Below are 20,603 nucleotides of genomic sequence, written 5' to 3'. Positions count from 1 at the left end.
GTGAAAATTACAACTATCAGTTTAATAAGTCACGCCTGCAAAATACTAATGCAAATTCTTTACAGACAAATGGAAAATCTAGTAGAAGCTGACCTTGGGGAAGATCAGGTTGGATTCCGTAGAAATATAGGAACACGTGAGACAATACTGTCCCTACGGCTTATCTTAGAAGCTAGATTAAGGAAAGGCAAACCTACATTTCTAGCATTTGTAGACTTTGAGAAAGCTTTTGGCAATGTTGACTGGAATACTCTCTTTCAGATTCTGAAGGTGGGAGGGGTAAAATATAGGGAGCGAAAGGCTATTTGCAATTTGTACGGAAACCAGATGGCAGTTATAAGAGTTGAGGGGCATGAAAGGGAAGCAGTGGTTGGGAAGGGAGTGAGACAGGGTTGTAGCCTCTCCCCAATGTTATTCAATCTGTATATTGAGCAAGCAGTGAAGGAAACAAAAGAAAAATTCAGAGTAGGTATTAAAATCCATGGAGAAGAAATAAAAACCTTGAGGTTCGCCGATGACATTGTAATTCTGTCAGAGACAGCAACAGACTTGGAAGGGCAGTTGAATGGAATGGATAGTGTCTTGAAGGGAGGATATAAGATGAACATCAACAAAAGCAAAACGAGGATTATGGAATGTAGTTGAATTAAGTCAGGTGATGTTAAGGGTGACCTCCAGCCTAATTCATAAACAAATCTCCCTAGCCTTGGTGTTCCAGTAACCTACCATTTCCACTTTCCCACTGTCCATCCACAAAAAAGCATACCTCTTATGACTCAGTACCACACAGGACTGGGGAAACTGATCACATTCCCTGCCACAATTGTTACTACATCTCATCATGTGCTGAAATGAGGACTATGTGGTATTCCATCACCCACCAAACCTGCACAGTATCCTTGTCCATCCCCACTCCACCTCTGATCCCAACTCCTTGCCTCATGGCTCATATCCCAGCAACAGCCCTAGATGCAATATGTGTCCCATACATCATCCCACTACCAAGTACTCCAGTCCTGTCATGGGCATCTCCCATCCCACCAAAGGCAAGGCAACCTATGAAAACAAACTAACCTACACATTATCCTTGTCCATCCCTACTCCAACCCTGATCCCAACCCCTTGCCTCATGGTTTGCATCTCTGCAACAAACCTAGATCAACAGGTGCCCCATAAATCCTTTCTCTACCACCTACTCCAGTTCTGTCGCAGGCATCTTCTACCCTATCAAAGGCAGGGCTACCTGAGGATGCAGCTGTGTAATCTACAATCTTGGCTGCAACCACTGTGCTGCTTTCTATGTGGACGTAACAACTAACAAGCTATCAGTCTGGATGAATGGCCTCTGTCAGACTATGGTCAAGAGGCAGTTGGTCCATACAGTTGCTGCACATGCTGCCTAACATGATGTGCTTAACTTCAACGACAGTTTAGCAGCCTGCACCATCTGAATCATGGGTGACCCAGGGAAATTTGATTGGATGACTGTTATTTTCTATATACATAAATAATCTGGCAGACAGGGTGAGAAGCAATCTGCAGCTGTTTGCAGATGATGCTGTGATGTACAGGATGGTGTTGTCATTGAGTGAGTGTTAAAGGATACAAACTGATTTACACAAAATTTCTAGTCAGTGTGATGGATGGCAGCTAGCTCTAAATGTAGAAAAATGCATATGATTAGGAAAAACAAACTCATAATGTTCAAATACAGCATTAGTAGTGTGCTACTTGACACAGACATACCGATTAAATATCTAGGCATGACATTGTGAAGCAATATGAAATTGAATGAGCAATGAAGGATTGTTGTAGGACAGTGGAGTGGTCAACACTGATTTGCTGGGATAATTTTAGGGAAGTGTGGTACACCTGTAAAGGAGACCACATATAGGGCACTAGCACAACCCATTCTTGAGTACTGCTTAAGTGTTTGGCACCCATACCAGCTTTGATTGAAGGGAGACATTGAAGAGGCAGGCTGCTAGGTTTGTTACCTGTAGGTTCAAACAGCATGCAAGTATTATGGAGATGCTTCAAAAACTCAAATGGGAACATCTAGAGGGAAGGTGACATTATTTTTGAGGAACACTATTGAGAAAATTTAGAGAACTGGTATTTGAAGCTTGACTGCAGAAGGATTTAACAGCTATTAAAGTACTAACATACACTTAGCATAGTGGCCACAGAGATAAGATAAGAGAAATTAGAGCTTGTACAAATGAATATAGATAGTCATTTTTGCCTCAATCTGTTTGCAAACACAACAGGAAAAGAAATAAGTAACAGTGGTGCAGGCTATCCTCTGCCACCCACTGTATATGGCTTGTGGAGAATGTATGTAGCTGTAGATGTAGCTGTAGATGTACATGTAATACTTCCTATCAATACCAGCTTTTTGGAATTGCACAGGTGTGAATTTGTCCTAGAACATATCCTTCATTCTCGGAAGCCACCTGGCCTCAACCTATGTTAGACCTTGTCCTCCACCTCCTTCCGTGTTCCTACTCCAGTTCTATAAACATCTTCTATTCCACCAATGAACCTGCTAGCCTTTTCCTCTCCTGTATGTCTCTTCTGCCTCTCTCCCACTACCACTCCACTAGCCCAGGCTTCCATCTCTGCACCTAGTTGTCCTACCTTGTCCCAAACATGTCACTGTTTGCTACCACAGCAGCACAACACCTTCACTCATCCTTACCCTTCTACATACCCCTCTGCACCCCATGCCTCCTCCTTACCTCCACCACCTATTCCAGATTGGTGCTCATGTCAGATGCAGGCACAATTGGCAGTCAGGCCTGAGTGGCTGCACACTGTAGCTATGTGTGTATGAGTAATAATCAATGCAGCCTCTTTGGTTGACTAGCAATCTATTATTTTATATTGTTGTTGAACATGGATTTGTAATTTTCACCTCTTTGTGTTGATTAGCAATCTATCATTTTATATTGTTGTTGAACATAGATTTGTAATTTTCATTGACCAATTTGCCTAAAAGAAGATGGCTGATGGCAAGGACCATTGTTTTGATGAAGTATGTATCACTAACTGCAATACCTGGCACTACTTGGGTTAGAATATATTACGCGGTTATTGCCATGAGAACCATTTTCCCTATCAGATATATAGAGATGTTTATTCCACTAAGCATATGCTGTGTATACTGTGTACTAATTTAATTACCAACAATACAATAAAATATTATCAGTTAAATAAAACAGGTCAAAATCAAAATTTACTTAATGTAATAAGAAATTTAATATTTCATTGCGTATACATATTTATATTTTGATTTTTTCACAGCACTTGCTTGTACACTATACTTGTAATTTTATTGCCTGGACTACAAATGAGCAAATTTTGATGTGATCCAATTCATGAAAAAGCAACATGCAACTGGCCATGTGAAAAGCATGATTCCCATACACTAACACGTTAGTATCTGGCTGTCCAGCCCTGTGTTTCGTTGATCATTATGTTGTAAGCCACCTTTAATAGAAACTGCAATCATCTTAAACTGAAGGGCAATCCAGTTGATATTAAAGGTATTCCCAGTATAAATACTGTCTGCCATTTTTCTTTGCCAGTCAATGTACTGATTTCAGTGATATTATTCTGCAGTTGTCTGATTAAGAGTGTTGTACCATTACATATTTTCAGCAAATTCATATTCCACAGTAAAATGAGTGGTGAACCAACCTTCAATTTGAGGCTGTGTAATGGCATTCCTGAAACATACAACAAATTTAAAAATTCAGTAGGGAAATTTACAGTTTCATTTTCATCAGTCGTGATATCAATCAACATGTAAATTTTCTTTGCCCTGGAATCTTCTTTTGGATGGTCTTGTTAACAATGCCAATTTTGTTCACATAGAATGCTCATTCTTTCTTCATTATGTTTGAATTTGATGTCAGTTGATGCATGGTTTCTAATTGTTGTTGTTGTTGTGGTCTTCAGTCCTGAGACTGGTTTGATGCAGTTCTCCATGCTACTCTATCCTGTGCAAGCTTCTTCATCTCCCAGTACCTACTGCAACCTACATCCTTCTGAATCTGCTTAGTGTATTCATCTCTTGGACTCCCTCTACGATTTTTACCCTCCACGCTGCCCTCCAATGCTAAATTTGTGATCCCTTGATGCCTCAAAACATGTCCTACCAACCGATCCCTTCTTCGAGTCAAGTTGTGCCACAAACTTCTCTTCTCCCCAATCCTATTCAATACCTCCTCATTAGTTACATGATCTACCCACCTTATCTTCAGCATTCTTCTGTAGCACCACATTTCGAAAGCTTCTATTCTCTTCTTGTCCAAACTATTTATTGTCCATGTTTCACTTCCATACATGGCTACACTCCATACAAATACTTTCAGAAACGACTTCCTGACACTTAAATCTATACTTGATGTTAACAAATTTCTCTTCTTCAGAAACGATTTCCTTGCCATTGCCAGTCTACATTTTATATCCTCTCTACTTCGACCATCATCAGTTATTTTGCTCCCCAAATAGCAAAACTCCTTTATTACTTTAAGTGTCTCATTTCCTAATCTAATCCCCTCAGCATCACCCGATTTAATTTGACTACATTCCATTATCCTCGTTTTGCTTTTGTTGATGTTCATCTTATATCCTCCTTTCAAGACACTGTCCATTCCGTTCAACTGCTCTTCCAAGTCCTTTGCTGTCTCTGACAGAATTACAATGTCATCGGCAAACCTCAAAGTTTTACTTCTTCTCCATGAATTTTAATACCTACTCCGAATTTTTCTTTTGTTTCCTTTACTGCTTGCTCAATATACAGATTGAATAACATCGGGGAGAGGCTACAACCCTGTCTCACTCCTTTCCTAACCACTGCTTCCCTTTCATGCCCCTCGACTCTTATAACTGCCATCTAGTTTCTGTACAAATTGTAAATAGCCTTTCGCTCCCTGTACTTCACCCCTGCCACCTTCAGAATTTGAAAGAGAGTATTCCAGTTAATGTTGTCAAAAGCTTTCTCTAAGTCTACAAATGCTAGAAACGTAGGTTTGCCTTTCCTTAATCTTTCTTCTAAGATAAGTCGTAAGGTTAGTATTGCCTCACGTGTTCCAACATTTCTACGGAATCCAAACTGATCTTCCCCGAGGTCCGCTTCTACCAGTTTTTCCATTCGTCTGTAAAGAATTCTGCTTTAGTATTTTACAGCTGTGACTTATTAAACTGATAGTTTGGTAATTTTCACATCTGTCAACACCTGCTTTCTCTGGGATTGGAATTATTATATTCTTCTTGAAGTCTGTAGGTATTTCGCCTGTCTCATACATCTTGCTCACCAGATGGAAGAGTTTTGTCATGACTGGCTCTCCCAAGGCCATCAGTAGTTCTAATGGAATGTTGTCTACTCCCGGGGCCTTGTTTCGACTCAGGTCTTTCAGTGCTCTGTCAAACTCTTCACGCAGTATCTTATCTCCCATTTCATCTTCATCTACATCCTCTTCCATTTCCATAATATTGTCCTCAAGTACATTGCCCTTGTATAAACCCTCTATATACTCCTTTCACCTTTCTGCCTTCCCTTCTTTGCTTAGAACTGGGTTGCCATCTGAGCTCTTGATATTCATACAAGTGGTTCTCTTCTCTCCAAAGGTTTCTTTAATTTTCCTGTAGGCAGTATCTATCTTACCCCTAGTGAGACAAGCCTCTACATCCTTACATTTGTCCTCTAGCCATCCCTGCTTAGCCATTTTGCACTTCCTGTCGATCTCATTTTTGAGACGTTTGTATTCCTTTTTGCCTACTTCATTTACTGCATTTTTATATTTTCTCCTTTCATCAATTAAATTCAGTATTTCTTCTGTTACCCAAGGATCTCTATTAGCCCTCGTCTTTTTACCTACTTGATCCTCTGCTGCCTTCACTACTTCATCCCTCAGAGCTACCCATTCTTCTTCTACTGTATTTCTTTCCCCCATTCCTGTCAATTGTTCCCTTATGCTCTCCCTGAAACTCTGTACAACCTCTGGTTCTTTCAGTTTATCCAGGTCCCATCTCCTTAAATTCCCACCTTTTTGCCGTTTCTTCAGTTTCAGTCTGCAGTTCATAACCAATAGATTGTGGTCAGAATCCACATCTGCCCCTGGAAATGTCTTACAATTTAAAACCTGGTTCCTAAATCTCTGTCTTACCATTATATAATCTATCTGATACCTTTTAGTATCTCCAGGATTCTTCCAGGTATACAACCTTCTTTCATGATTCTTGAACCAAGTGTTAGCTATGATTAAGTTATGCTCTGTGCAAAATTCTACAAGGCGGCTTCCTCTTTCATTTCTTCCCCCCAATCCATATTCACCTACTATGTTTCCTTCTCTCCCTTTTCCTACTGACGAATTCCAGTCACCCATGACTATTAAATTTTCGTCTCCCTTCACTACCTGAATAATTTCTTTTATCTCGTCATACATTTCATCAATTTCTTCATCATCTGCAGAGCTAGTTGGCATATAAACTTGTACTACTGTAGTAGGCATGGGCTTTGTGTCTATCTTGGCCACAATAATGCGTTCACTGTGCTGTTTGTAGTAGCTAACCCGCACTCCTATTTTTTTATTCATTATTAAACCTACTCCTGCATTACCCCTATTTGATTTTGTATTTATAACCCTGTAATCACCTGACCAAAAGTCTTATTCCTCCTGCCACCGAACTTCACTGATTCCCACTATATCTAACTTTAACCTATCCATTTCCCTTTTTAAATTTTCTAACCTACCTGCCCGATTAAGGGATCTGACTTTCCACGCTCCGATCCGTAGGATGCCAGGTTTCTTTCTCCTGATAACGACGTCCTCCTGAGTAGTCCCCGCCCGGAGATCCGAATGGGGGACTATTTTACCTCCGGAATATTTTACCCAAGAGGATGCCATCATCATTTAATCATACAGTAAAGCTGCATGTCCTCGGGAAAAATTACGGCTGTAGTTTCCCCTTGCTTTCAGCCGTTCGCAGTACCAGCACAGCAAGGCCGTTTTGGCTAATGTTACAAGGCCAGATCAGTCAATCATCCAGACTGTTGCCCCTGCAACTACTGAAAAGGCTGCTGCCCCTCTTCAGGAACCACATGTTTGTGCAAGCCTCCCCACCAACGGCAAGGTCCATGGTTCATGGGGGGAGGGGTTTCTAATTAAACATATATAATTCACACCTCTTTGCTAATGTCTGCTTTTTGTTCTTCTCTTCACCTTTTTCTTATTTTTTGCATGTCTTTCTCATTCTTCTCTTGTTTTGTTTCTATGTGCAGCTTTTCTTCTTTATCAATTCACATAAGGTTGTGTAAACACTGTCTTACACTTTGGCATTTTATTTGAAACAACAACTCTGAAAAATAAATTCATAAATAAAAGTAAGTCATTACTAGTAAATAGTAAAAACAAAAAAAAAAGGTTTATACTCACTTGAATAAATTTTTAACAAAACACACACATGTTCACAAAAAACAGAACACCTTGAATGATTAAAGATAGGACGTTCATATTCACAGGACATGTACATCAGTGTGCTCTTCAGAAATGATCAGCATTTCAGTGACCTCAGTGTAGCATCTGTCCTGTTCTCTACTAGGCACAGGGTGTAGCATGTGTCCTGTTGCCTACCAGGCACAGGGTCCACCATGGTCCCTGAGTGAACAGTCCACAGGTGTACTTCCAGTCCACAGTGTACAATCGGCACTCTAATAACTTTTTTAATAATTATAATTATTAATAATTAATGCAATTATTGATAATAGTGTTATTTTAGATGATGTTCTTAAAGAAAATGTGTGAGAAAATGATTTTTGCCACACACACTCATCTACTTTCACCCACTGCAGCCAAACTCCCTTACTAATTGTAGGATACCTAGCACTAACTGCCACCACAACCTTGACTGAATGGCAGTGGTTGGACATGGAGAAAAGTGTGTCTCTATGTACACATACTTGCCTTTTTTGTATATGTTTATCCACTTAGCATAATTCCTTACTTCATTTATCCCTTAGTACAAATTAAAATATTTTAGCTATACAAAAGCATAATGTGGATGATTTCAACATGATGTGATTTATTGGCACAACCTAAACTTGGTTTAAAAATATATTGAACTATAGCTTCAAGACTGACAAAAGGGGAGACTTCTGAACCTAGGCTAACTGCATCTTGAACTTAGAATCCAAATAAGAAGAAGACATCTAGATGAAAAATTTTGGACATCTTAGGATTTGCTATTGTTAGTATTGTTAATTTGCAAGTAACTTTCTTATGGCTTGTGGAAATGACTGTTTTCCCTATTCCTGGAATAGTTTGTTCACTATAGGTAAGAAGTGTACAGCATGTCGTGTGCAGCACTAGTGATCCAGTAGACTCGTATAAATCTTCATTGACAATAGGCAGGGGCATCCTTACCAAGCTTCTATCACACTCCAGCCTTTTTTTTCCCCTCCCTCCCCCCCCCCCCCCCCCCCACAGACTAATAAAAGATAATATACAAGTGCTTTTAGTTTAGCAACATCTTCTAATGGAGTCAGCACAGAAAGAGAATAAGTTACCAAAAATTTGCAAATAGAATGTGAAGTCAAAAGTATTTGAACATTCTGTTTTTACATAGATGAAGATATAGAAACATCTGTTTCTGAGCTTTTACTGAAGGATAAAACTATTATAATTACAAGTTCTCACAGATCAACACTGGGAAACTTACGGATATTTATGTAAAGTTTAAATTCATGTTAAAAACTGAATTACTGAAGAGATTAATATAATTTTGTAAATGGATAAAGATAATTTATGTAATTGCCATATGAAATATAGACCCCATACTATTTACAACACAAAAATTACCTCAATCTTTGTGTATAGAAATGGATGTTGGTATGGCTGTTTGAGATCAATAGACTTTGACAATGTTTGACCAGTCACCATGAAGTTAGAACGTGTATGTATTTGTTCATAGAGAAGGATATGATGCTATCTGCTTTGCTGTAACTCACTACTAGATGGTGCTGCAGCACATCAGCTCCTATACCATTCAGCTGATCACTATGAAAATTAGTGTATATGGTATTTGTAGATGGAGAATATTTTCACAGTACCCACTTTGTTGTAATACACCACTTGGTGATGTTGCAGCATATCAACTCCTATACTATTCAATCAATTGCAAAAATCATATCAAAGCCTCCATCCTCAATAATAACAAATAGTGACTGTGACTGTGATTAGTACTTGGTGGTTGCATTTGAAATAGAATACTTTTTTCTTTTTGTTGAATGCTGGATATTGGTTTAACTATTCCTCTTTTGTTTATAGGCAAACAATATTCTATTCTTATTTGTTTACAGGCAAAATAAATTTGCACCACTGGATGGTGGTGTAACATATCTATTTCAATGACATTATCTTTCATTTTTCCACATTTCTCTATGACTCTGATAGAAAAAAACTGCAACAGCAAGAAGGAGTTGTGTGACATAACAAAAGTTGATAGGCATGTTTCTGTATCTCAAAGATAGTGTCGATTCAAATTTCACACCAGTTTCATAAGACTGTTGCTACAAGTACCACTATGAGGATGCAAATCAGGTTTGCTTTAAATACAAATTGTAATGGTTGTGAGTGTAAGTTACCTTTGAAACTGGACATGGTGAGTTGATGTTAGTCTAGAATGTCTTTAAGGCATGCCATTATCGACAACTTGGTGAATTTGAACAAGATCGTCTAGTAAAGCTACAAAAAGCTGAATGTTCCTTCTGTGATATTCCAGAAAGACTTGGCAGGAAGGTAGCCACTGCACATGAGTGCTGGTAATAAAATGAGAATGTATGGTCACAAGAAGACCAGGCTCCAGACATCCATGTGGCACTACCGAGATTGAAGACCATCATGTTTGGCATATGGATCTGGTGCATTGTACTGCATCTGCAGCAGCAGGCACCATAATGATACAATGAACTGTTAAAAATTGGTTATTTCTAGGTCAGTTCCAAGCCAGACGCCCCATAGCATGCATTCCACTGACCCCAAAACCACTGCCTTTTACAACTTCTGTGGCATAAAGTGAGAGCTCATTGGAGGGCAGGGTAGAGGTCTGCTGTGCTTTCTGATAAAATCTGGTTCTGCTTCAGTGCCGGTAATGGCTGTGTGTTGGTTGGGAGGATATGATTTTGAGGGCCTGCAACAAATCTGTCTGTGTGCTAGACACATTGTACCTGCAGCTGGAGTAATGGTGTGGGGTGCAAATTTGTATGACAGTAGGAGCACTCATGTAGTTATCCCATGCATTCTGACCACAAATCTGTACGTCAGTCTATTGATTTGACCTGTTGTTCTGCCATTCAGAACAGCATTCCAGGGAATGTTTTCCAATAGCATAATGCTCACCCACATACTGCTGTTGTAACCCAATATGCTCTAAGAGTGTTGATATGTTGGCATGGCCTGCTCAGTCACCAGGTCTTCTCCAATTGAACACACATGGGACATTATCAGTCAACAACTCCAGCATCGTCCACAAACAGCATTAACTGTCCCTGTACTGACCAAACAAGTGCAACAAACATAGAATGCCATCCCACAAACTGACATCTTGCAGCTGTACAACACAAGGCAAGCATGTTTGCATGCTTACTTTCAACATTCTGGTGGTTACACTGACTATGGATGTATTAGCAATCCACATTTGCAATGGCGTGTCTCACCCGTATATTAACCTGCAATCTTCCAGTGTTAATCAAGTAAATATGTTAGTTACATGAGTGTATTCCCAAAATTTCATTACTCTATATTAATTATTTTTTATTTTTGCATTTTTCCCATCAGTGTAGTCTCTAGATTACATACAGGTCATCCTTTTTTTATATATGCCGAGGTAAACTTATATAAGGAGGTAGTACAATATCTGCTATATTTTTCTAGTATATTATGAAAAGTTATTAAAAATATACACATTATAATAAAAAAATAATGGTTATAATGTATTTAATACCATAAGTAAAATAATGAAACAAGAAGCACTCACATATAGCAAACCAATGTGTGAAGCACAGAAACATGTAACAGGAACAGCATTCACATTAGTTTTTAGGCTCTTTCTTTATTTTTTATTATTTTATTTTTAGAAATAGTACACACATTCACACACCCATGACCAACAGACAAGCAGATGCACATTCCTATGGCCATAGTAAGGCTGATTATTGATAACCAAGTGTTGCAAGCAGTTGCCTGAGCTGATGGAGATGTGGAGGTGGTAGGGAAGGATGCATGGAGGGTGTAACAGGAAAGAGACAGGTCTCAGGGTAGATGACTCTGTGACTCCACAACAAAATTGTAACAGTATAGAGGGTACAGCAAAAACAGATGTAGCAAGAGGGAAAGGAGGAAGGAAGCAGGAAAAGGAGAAGAAGGTGATGATGAAGAGGGAGAAAGGGAGGAGCAAGAGATGGAGAGGGGTTAAAAGGAGGGAAAGAGGGGAAGGGGTAGAGAGAGAGAGAGAGAGAGAAACACCCACAATGCAGGGAGGGGGAGGGAGGTGGAAGAGCGGTGGAGAAGGTAGTGCACTATCTAGGTGGGGAAGAAGTGGTGTGGACAGAAGAGAGAAGGGAAAGGATAAGGTGAGGCAGTGGGATGAGGTTATTGGAGGTTAAGGCCATGGGTATTGCAAGACCACAGGATATGCTGAGCAGACAGTTCCCTTCTGTGTAGTTCAGAAAAACTTGTGATGGAAGGAAGCATCCAAATGTCTGCATAGTGAAGCACCTGTTGAAGTCATTTGTGTTGTGGTGTGCGACATGTTTGGAAAATTGATGGTCGAGTTTGTGGTTTGCCACAGTTTGCTTGCCATGCCCACAAGTAATGCTACACAGCAATTGCAGTATAGCTGATACATAACGTGGCTACTTTCACGCATGGATTTGCCTTTTATAGAGTAAGAAATGCCTGGGACAGGATTGCAGCAGGAGGTGGTGGGCTGATGTATGGAACAGGTCTTGCACATGGGCTGAGCACGGGGGATTGGCCCATTGGATGCAGGATTGGGACTAGGATTGGAATAGGGATGGAGAATTGGCACATCTCAAGAGAACATGTAAATGGCATTCTCAGCAGAACAACTCTTCTGAAATCTAAATTGTGATTTGCTGAGGATATTATTGCTGATGAGGAGAGATATTATTCTAGAATTCATCATCTACTCAAAAATTATGGAAAATGATGTCAGCAATGAAATTGGTTGCTAATTGTTGACATCTCTTGTATCACCTTTCTAATAGAGGGGTCTCTCCGAAAAAGTGCCTCATGTTAGTGACACATTACATATTTCAGATAAGACAGGGCTTACTATATGGGGGAACAAATTTTTAGTCATTATTGGAAACACCACCAGAACCAGATGAGCTTTTATTTTTGAGAGAAAGTGTAATTTTCTTAATTTAAAAAGGAGAAGTTATTGATACATTCGTCTGACTGAATTCTGTGACACATGCTTTCTCAACATATTGCTGTGATTCTTCTGTTAAGCTATTAGTCCCTGTGCTTTCTACTACATTTAAGAAATGATTATTAAATATATTTTCTGCCTATGACTCATCATTTACAGCCCTTACATTCAGTTCAATAGCAATGTTATCATGTCTGTGGCTGGTTGTCCTGTCTCTGACTTCACTACATCACATACAGCCTTAAGTCTGTTGCCAGAATTACTTACTTGTGACATAATGTGCATGTTTCTTGACTATTTAATAATGTTTTTAGTAATTTTGAGTAGTTTCTGTAGTCTACAGTCATTGCTGGATCTAATCTTTGTGATTAGCTTATGCAGAAAGCTATTTTCAAATAATGATATGAATTATCATATAATAGATTAAATTTTGTGTTAGCATTTGGTTCATTATAAATTTCATCCCAGGTCATTGTAAATCATTCATAAAAACATTTGTCCTGCAGTCGTTAATTATTTTAACTGATTTCTGCTGTGGAATATCTATTCTGAAAGGCACTATCTTAGTTATCCTAACTAACAGTGTTTCAAGATGAGAGAGAGCATTTGCTACTGGATAAACAGTTATTTTCTTGCTTTGAGCTTCACCAAAGAAAACATTATCAGTGTTCTACAGTCTTTATCTGTCTGTGTTTAAAAGTTAATTACTGAGATCAAATTGTAGGATCCAAATAAGGTTTCCAGGTCATTTTTCCTTTCAGAAACCTTAAGGAAATCTACATTGAAATTACCACAGATTAATAAATGTTTACTTAGGTCTGACAGATAGCATAGTAAGGAATCCAGATTCCTCAAAAATAGTTTAATATTCCACAGTGATGATATATACATGATTATAGTTAAAAGTTAATTATTTCCAGCATTAATTCACAAGCACACACTTCTATGTGCTGATCACTACAGGCTCTATTAGCCTCAATGTTTTTGAACTTACGTCCCATCTCAATATATGTAACAACTCCTCCTTTTCCCATATTAGTTCTGCATGAGTAAGCTCCTCAAGTCTAATCTTTTAGATGTAACTTATCTAACCCTGTGATTATGTGGTGCTCAGATAAGCATAGGATATCCATCTTTTCAGAACTTTCTAAATTTTCCAAACAGACAAGGAGCTCTTCTGCTTTATTACTCAGTCCTTAATATTTTGATGAAATAAGCTAACCTTACTTTTCTGTGAATTCTTAAGAATTTTGTGGGACTCTTGTGTTATTTTGGCTTCTTTCAAAACAATATGCCTTAATCCTGATCCTAACCTAAAAAGGTGACTCTCTGACACCAGTAACCACAGGGATCTTTGTTTGTGTGATGGGTGTTATTCAGGTGTGAACTAGTATAGCTTCATCTCCCAATTGTAGCAGTAGCACCACACTCATATGAGTTTTTATTTCAGTCAGCAGCAGTCTGCTCAACTTAGTGTTCACACAACTCTCAGCAGTGTTGTCCTATGGATGGTCATGGAAATACAGGAGCTCCACAAAACTCACATTGCTGTGTGTGTAGTTGCTACTCCTATTTCATACATCACCCCTAATGCTGTAATTTCTATCTTTGGCCAGTATATTCCCCACTCCACTTACTACAATAATCTGTTTCTCTTTGCCAAAATACTTGCCTAAAATCCCCACTTCTCTATCACCTGTCTGAGGCTAGCACTTGGCTTCACAATACTTTTGACTTGGTATCCTGTTCCTGATTTGTCCTGGACCATCTAGCCTACACCCCTCCTATGACTACTACCTAGTGGTGAGATTCTTTACTTCCTACTATCTTTTAATTCCAACCTAGACTAGAATTCTTTGCAAGAAGTCTGTTGTACGCTACTGTGATGTACAGTTGGATGAGGCTTTTCTCCTCCTACTTCAGGTAGCAAGTCAAATTTATTCTCTACTGTGAGCTCAAATGTAGATGAAAAAGTTGAAGAGGCTGTGCCCCTTTTGCCCATTTCTTGTTACCTTTACCCAGTTCCCATGATCTTCTTCCTTCTACAGCCTATCTAGTTAAAATTTCACATGTTTGAATTAAGCCTGAAAGGCACAAATCTATGCCTCCTTTTAGTGATTCTCTTGTATTTTTACATAGCCTACAGTACCATGGAACAGCCTCACTGTGTCTCCCACTCAGTTGCCCACTATAGTCACCACAATAAAATTCCAACTCCAATCTACATCTACCACTCCCTCTTTGACTATCCTATGGCAACATTCACACTTATCCTGAATTGCAACACAGATTATATACTTAAAACAGAATTAAATCACTTGTCTGTATGTTTGCTTGAACTTTTATCTCTTACTATTTGTCGTAAGTGTGTTTTTCATTGCCTATATGTTGGCATGAAATACACACCACTTTAAATTTGTGTAAATATCTGTTTGTACCATAAAATAAATCTTATTAAAAAGTAATAGTGTATTATCCTGTACTGTCAGGCTATAGCACTATGACTCACCTGCCATCTAGTGTAAGCAAGTTTACTTATGCAGTGTTGAGAGCTTGTAACCTACCCCTTACTCACATCACTTGTTGACTGTCTCTGTCTTTATAGTTAAGTCTGTTAATAAGCTTTGAGGGAAGTAAGATTTACAATAACCTTTTTACTTACCTTCTTTTTCTCATAGTTGTCTCCAGTTCTTCACGTCTAGGGGCTGATTTTTAAAGCTAAACATTATAACATTATAAGTTCTCATGATTTCCATTGACATAATAAGTTTTGAAATAAGTCTGTTCAGATTTTTTGTTTCTTCACAATAATTTATTGTATCATATTTTTCTATATCACACTGTCTATTGAATTTTCACATAAACAAAGCTGAAATTACATTGTTATTCCAAATTACAAAACATGTCTGATCATGTCAGAGGCATGCCCAATACTACATTGGTCTGCAGTACTAACAGTATTCCAAGTGTTTACAAATTCTCTTGATAAATGAATTTCTATTAATTTATATTATTATTTTATAAATGAATCCAGAAATAAACATAATAAGTAGCACAAAATTGCATAGTTAATAATAGAATTTTTAAATGTGCCAAATATCTTGTAATTTCAAATATTTCTATAAAAAATAAATAAATAAAAAATTAACTACATACAGAGCTAGTAAGTATCGATTGTAACAACAAAAATTAAGTAATTTCTTTTTATGGATTTTAGCTTGATTTATAATACATTGTACACAAAATCATATGAATTTTTTTTGGAAAAACAACTGAGACAGTACTGACCTGTTTTAAAAATCAAAAATATTTTTGGTATCAACTACTTCTGTTGAGGTAAAGTAACACTAGAGGAGGATGTCCCTTTACAAGTTGCTATATTTGTTTCTCTGCTAGCTGTCTAAATGTCATATCAGTATTTCTGTCTTTATTTGAATATAGTATTTGTCACAGCATTGTATTCATATGCATTGTAGTGCATATTTCTGTAAATTATGAATTTTGGTTTCAAATCATTGTGCCTGAATAAATACACTCCCGGAAATGGAAAAAAGAACACATTGACACCGGTGTGTCAGACCCACCATACTTGCTCCGGACACTGCGAGAGGGCTGTGCAAGCAATGATCACACGCACGGCACAGCGGACACACCAGGAACCGCGGTGTTGGCCGTCGAATGGCGCTAGCTGCGCAGCATTTGTGCACCGCCGCCGTCAGTGTCAGCCAGTTTGCCGTGGCATACGGAGCTCCATCGCAGTCTTTAACACTGGTAGCATGCCGCGACAGCGTGGACGTGAACCGTATGTGCAGTTGACGGACTTTGAGCAAGGGCGTATAGTGGGCATGCGGGAGGCCGGGTGGACGTACCGCCGAATTGCTCAACACGTGGGGCGTGAGGTCTCCACAGTACATCGATGTTGTCGCCAGTGGTCGGCGGAAGGTGCACGTGCCCGTCGACCTGGGACCGGACCGCAGCGACGCACGGATGCACGCCAAGACCGTAGGATCCTACGCAGTGCCGTAGGGGACCGCAGCGCCACTTCCCAGCAAATTAGGGACACTGTTGCTCCTGGGGTATCGGCGAGGACCATTCGCAACCGTCTCCATGAAGCTGGGCTACGGTCCCGCACACCGTTAGGCCGTCTTCCGCTCACGCCCCAACATCGTGCAGCCCGCCTCCAGTGGTGTCGCGACAGGCGTGAATGGAGGGACGAATGGAGACGTGTCGTCTTCAGCGATGAGAGTCGCTTCTGCCTTGGTGCCAATGATGGTCGTATGCGTGTTTGGCGCCGTGCAGGTGAGCGCCACAATCAGGACTGCATACGACCGAGGCACACAGGGCCAACACCCGGCATCATGGTGTGGGGAGCGATCTCCTACACTGGCCGTACACCACTGGTGATCGTCGAGGGGACACTGAATAGTGCACGGTACATCCAAACCGTCATCGAACCCATCGTTCTACCATTCCTAGACCGGCAAGGGAACTTGCTGTTCCAACAGGACAACGCACGTCCGCATGTATCCCGTGCCACCCAACGTGCTCTAGAAGGTGTAAGTCAACTACCCTGGCCAGCAAGATCTCCGGATCTGTCCCCCATTGAGCATGTTTGGGACTGGATGAAGCGTCGTCTCACGCGGTCTGCACGTCCAGCACGAACGCTGGTCCAACTGAGGCCCCAGGTGGAAATGGCATGGCAAGCCGTTCCACAGGACTACATCCAGCATCTCTACGATCGTCTCCATGGGAGAATAGCAGCCTGCATTGCTGCGAAAGGTGGATATACACTGTACTAGTACCGACATTGTGCATGCTCTGTTGCCTGTGTCTATGTGCCTGTGGTTCTGTCAGTGTGATCATGTGATGTATCTGACCCCAGGAATGTGTCAATAAAGTTTCCCCTTCCTGGGACAATGAATTCACGGTGTTCTTATTTCAATTTCCAGGAGTGTACATTTCTGCATGTGTTCACATTTGTAATTTAAAAATTTGTTATTAATTTAGCAGATCATCTGATGATGGGGCACGCTTGAAATGCATTATTAAAATAAAGGAGTTCCTTAACTTCTAGTAACTACTTCTTGCAACCTATCAGTTTTTGTAGAATTAAAAAAATTAAAAAAAACTGAAGTCTGTTGTCATAATTTCTTATTTCTGATACAATGTGCATATTCCTTGATTTCTAATAACTTTGTTAGTAATTTTGAGTAGTTTCTGTAGTCTAAAAATACTGCTGGATCTCTACTTGACCTTGCTAGCAGATATCTTTCCCTTTTCCTCTCACAAGATGCTTTAATCCCTCAGTTGATCCATGGTTTTTTACGTGACTGTTTAATGTTCTTTCTGATTAGCTTATACAGAAAGCTATGTTCAAATAATGATATGAATTTATCATGGAATAGATTAAATTTTATGTTAGCATTTGGTTCATTACAAATTTCATCCCAGATCATTTCTTGTAAGCTACTCATAGAAACATTTGTCCTGCAGTCATTAATTACTCTAACTGATTTCCACTGCGGAGTATCAATTCTGCAAGGCATTATCTTATTTATCCTAACTAACAGTGCATCATGATCAGAGAGAGTATTTGTTACTGGGTAAACAGTTGTTTTCTTGCTTTGAGCTTTGCCAAAGAAAACTTTATCAGTTAGAATCCTACTGTCTTTGTCCACCTGTGTTGAAAAGTTAATTACTGAGCTCAAATTGTGGGATCCAAATAAGGATTCCAGCTCATTCTTCCTTTTAGAAGCCTTAAGAAAATTTACATTGAAATTACTAAGACTATTAACTGCTTGCTGCTGTCTGCAGATAGTATAGCAAGCAATCAACATTCCTCTTACCAGTTCAAAATTTCCCAGTGGGGATCTGTGTAGGGATACTGACTAGCAGCAAGTGCACCCAGAGCCATTAATCATGAGAGCTCAAGACTTTTTTGTCATTCACTGTTAATATAACATAAGTTCCCTCCTCCTGACTTCCCCCTTCCCACCCCACCTCACCCCACCCACACCATTCCCAGTTTTGGTCCTAGGTCCTGGGTACACTTTTGTTTGTGCTCTCATTATAAATAACTACAGCCACAATACACAAGTTACTGACTATTTAGTGAGGATGGTCAATGGTGCATGAAGCATTTCATCTAACATGTCAATTGCCTCTGTAAATGTTGGTTATAAGTTACTCATGATGAAACTGATTGCTTTTAAATGACTACAAATATTTTCAATTTTTATTAGTCTGTCTGCAACCAGGCAAAAAAATTAATGTACACTTAAAATATATATATACATACTACAAACAATTTTATTTCCAGATTGGCATCAACTATCAGCCTCCAACAGCAGTGCCAGGAGCTGATCTTGCACAAGTTCAAAGAGCTGTTTCTCTACTAAGTAACACAACTGCTATAGCAGAAGCTTGGGCAAAGTTGAATCACAAATTTGACTTGATGTACAACAGACGTGCTTTTGTTCACTGGTATGTTGCAGAAGGAATGGAAGAGGGTGAATTTGGTGAAGCTCGTGAAGATCTAGCAGCACTTGAAAGGGATTATGCAGAAGTAGCTAATGATTCATCTGATAATATGTTAGAAGAATTTTAGGAAGTGTGTATTGAAATGTAGTCTGTATTGTGATAATCACCTGGTATTGAAGTCTCTTCTTCAGAAATCTGTCGTTAATCTTTGAATAAGAAAGTGCAAAATTGGAATGCTATCTTAGAAAATGACTCATGCATAATCATACTCCTCTGTGATTCATATATTTTTGATGAAGTTTGTAAAATATGTCAATAAAGGTTGGGGAAATATTTGTAGTCTTTCAGATTAGTTTGTAAATCACTCATTATTAACACCCAAAATATATTACTACTTAAAGACAGGTCCTATTCTGACAACAGATGTGGTAGAAATAATGCTTGGATAAATGTGCCTGAAGGGGGAGATCTATTAACAACAGAGATTTTAAAAATTTAATATCACAGATGCACATATTTCAGCTTCATAATAAAGTCTGAAAATAAAATAATGTGTGCCAAGTACACAGTTGGAGATTAGCATGCTGTTGCAGATTTTGTTGGGAATATGAACTCCTTCTGAAGAAAATATGCTAGAAGTCAAGAAGGAAAAACTTACTTCACTTATGCCTTGTTAAAAAGTGCCAATTCATCCAATTACATATGTGTTGAAAGAATAACAATGCAAACACAGCCTCCGTGAATTAGGAGAAAGTCAAAAAACAACTTAATATTGACATGCAGTTATAGTATGTTGTTACCACAGCAACAACATAGAAACTAGTAATGCTGCACTCTGTTTGCATCAACTGTCATATTATTGTTAGGTGGAGAGTAGGCTGGCAGTTAGTACTGTAAGAGTAAGAGAAAACAGCAGGTATCTTCAGTTTCATCAAATGGCATCAAGGCATCATTTACTGGATGAAAGGCAATTAAGAGTCATTGGATGAAAAGATGTCAGTCAAATTCAGGCAGAGGTGACCAAGCTGCCATATCTTCTCTCATCTCCCTCTCATACAGTTGGAACAACTTTTGACATACTCATGACAATTATGACTCAGTCAGGGACTATAATATACTCCTCTGATTGTAGTGTCACAGTTTGCCTTGCAGACGACATTCACACACCTTTAAAGACTTCCTCTGTAGACATACAACAGTACTGGCAGAATATATAGTGTTTTCAAATAGAAAAGCTGTAATAAAAACTAATATTGGGAAGTCCATGTTGGAATATCAACAATATTATAAAAACGATAGATTACTACTCACCATGAAGGTGACACTTTGAGATGCAGGAAGGTACAGTCAAAAGACTGTTAGGACTCACCTTTCAGTCAAAGCCTTCTTCAGAAAAGAAAAGAAAACACACACACATTTGCACAAGCGAGAACACCTTAAGCATACATGACCACTCTCTGTGGCCACTATCGATGGAATGCTGTTGTGTCATGTTGAACATAAGCAGCAGTCTGGAGTGAGACAGGGAAGGGGAAGGGATAGCATGGTATGAGTGGGGGGAGAGGGAGCAGAGTAGTCAGCACTACCTAAAGAACAGTGCAGGGACTGGATGGTAGCCAGACAAGGCTGCCTAGTACAGCATCAGGAGGCTATGGGGGAGG

At 39.2% G+C, this 20,603-nt stretch overlaps 1 protein-coding gene across 1 annotated transcript in view; it reads left to right on the top strand.

The window, feature by feature from the left end:
- Positions 1-19,069, top strand: part of LOC126481287 (tubulin alpha chain-like) — a 284,780-nt gene extending 265,711 nt beyond the window's left edge. The window contains exon 5 of the mRNA XM_050104926.1: positions 18,782-19,069. Within this exon, the coding sequence (XP_049960883.1) occupies positions 18,782-19,069 (288 nt within the window). The remainder of the gene's footprint in view (positions 1-18,781) is intronic.
- Positions 19,070-20,603: the final 1,534 nt, after the last annotated feature.

Source organism: Schistocerca serialis, chromosome 5, assembly GCF_023864345.2.
Source record: "Schistocerca serialis cubense isolate TAMUIC-IGC-003099 chromosome 5, iqSchSeri2.2, whole genome shotgun sequence".
Lineage (NCBI taxonomy): Eukaryota > Metazoa > Arthropoda > Insecta > Orthoptera > Acrididae > Schistocerca > Schistocerca serialis.
The sequence above is the reverse complement of the archived record's forward strand: the minus strand, read 5'-3'. Positions and strand labels throughout refer to the sequence as shown.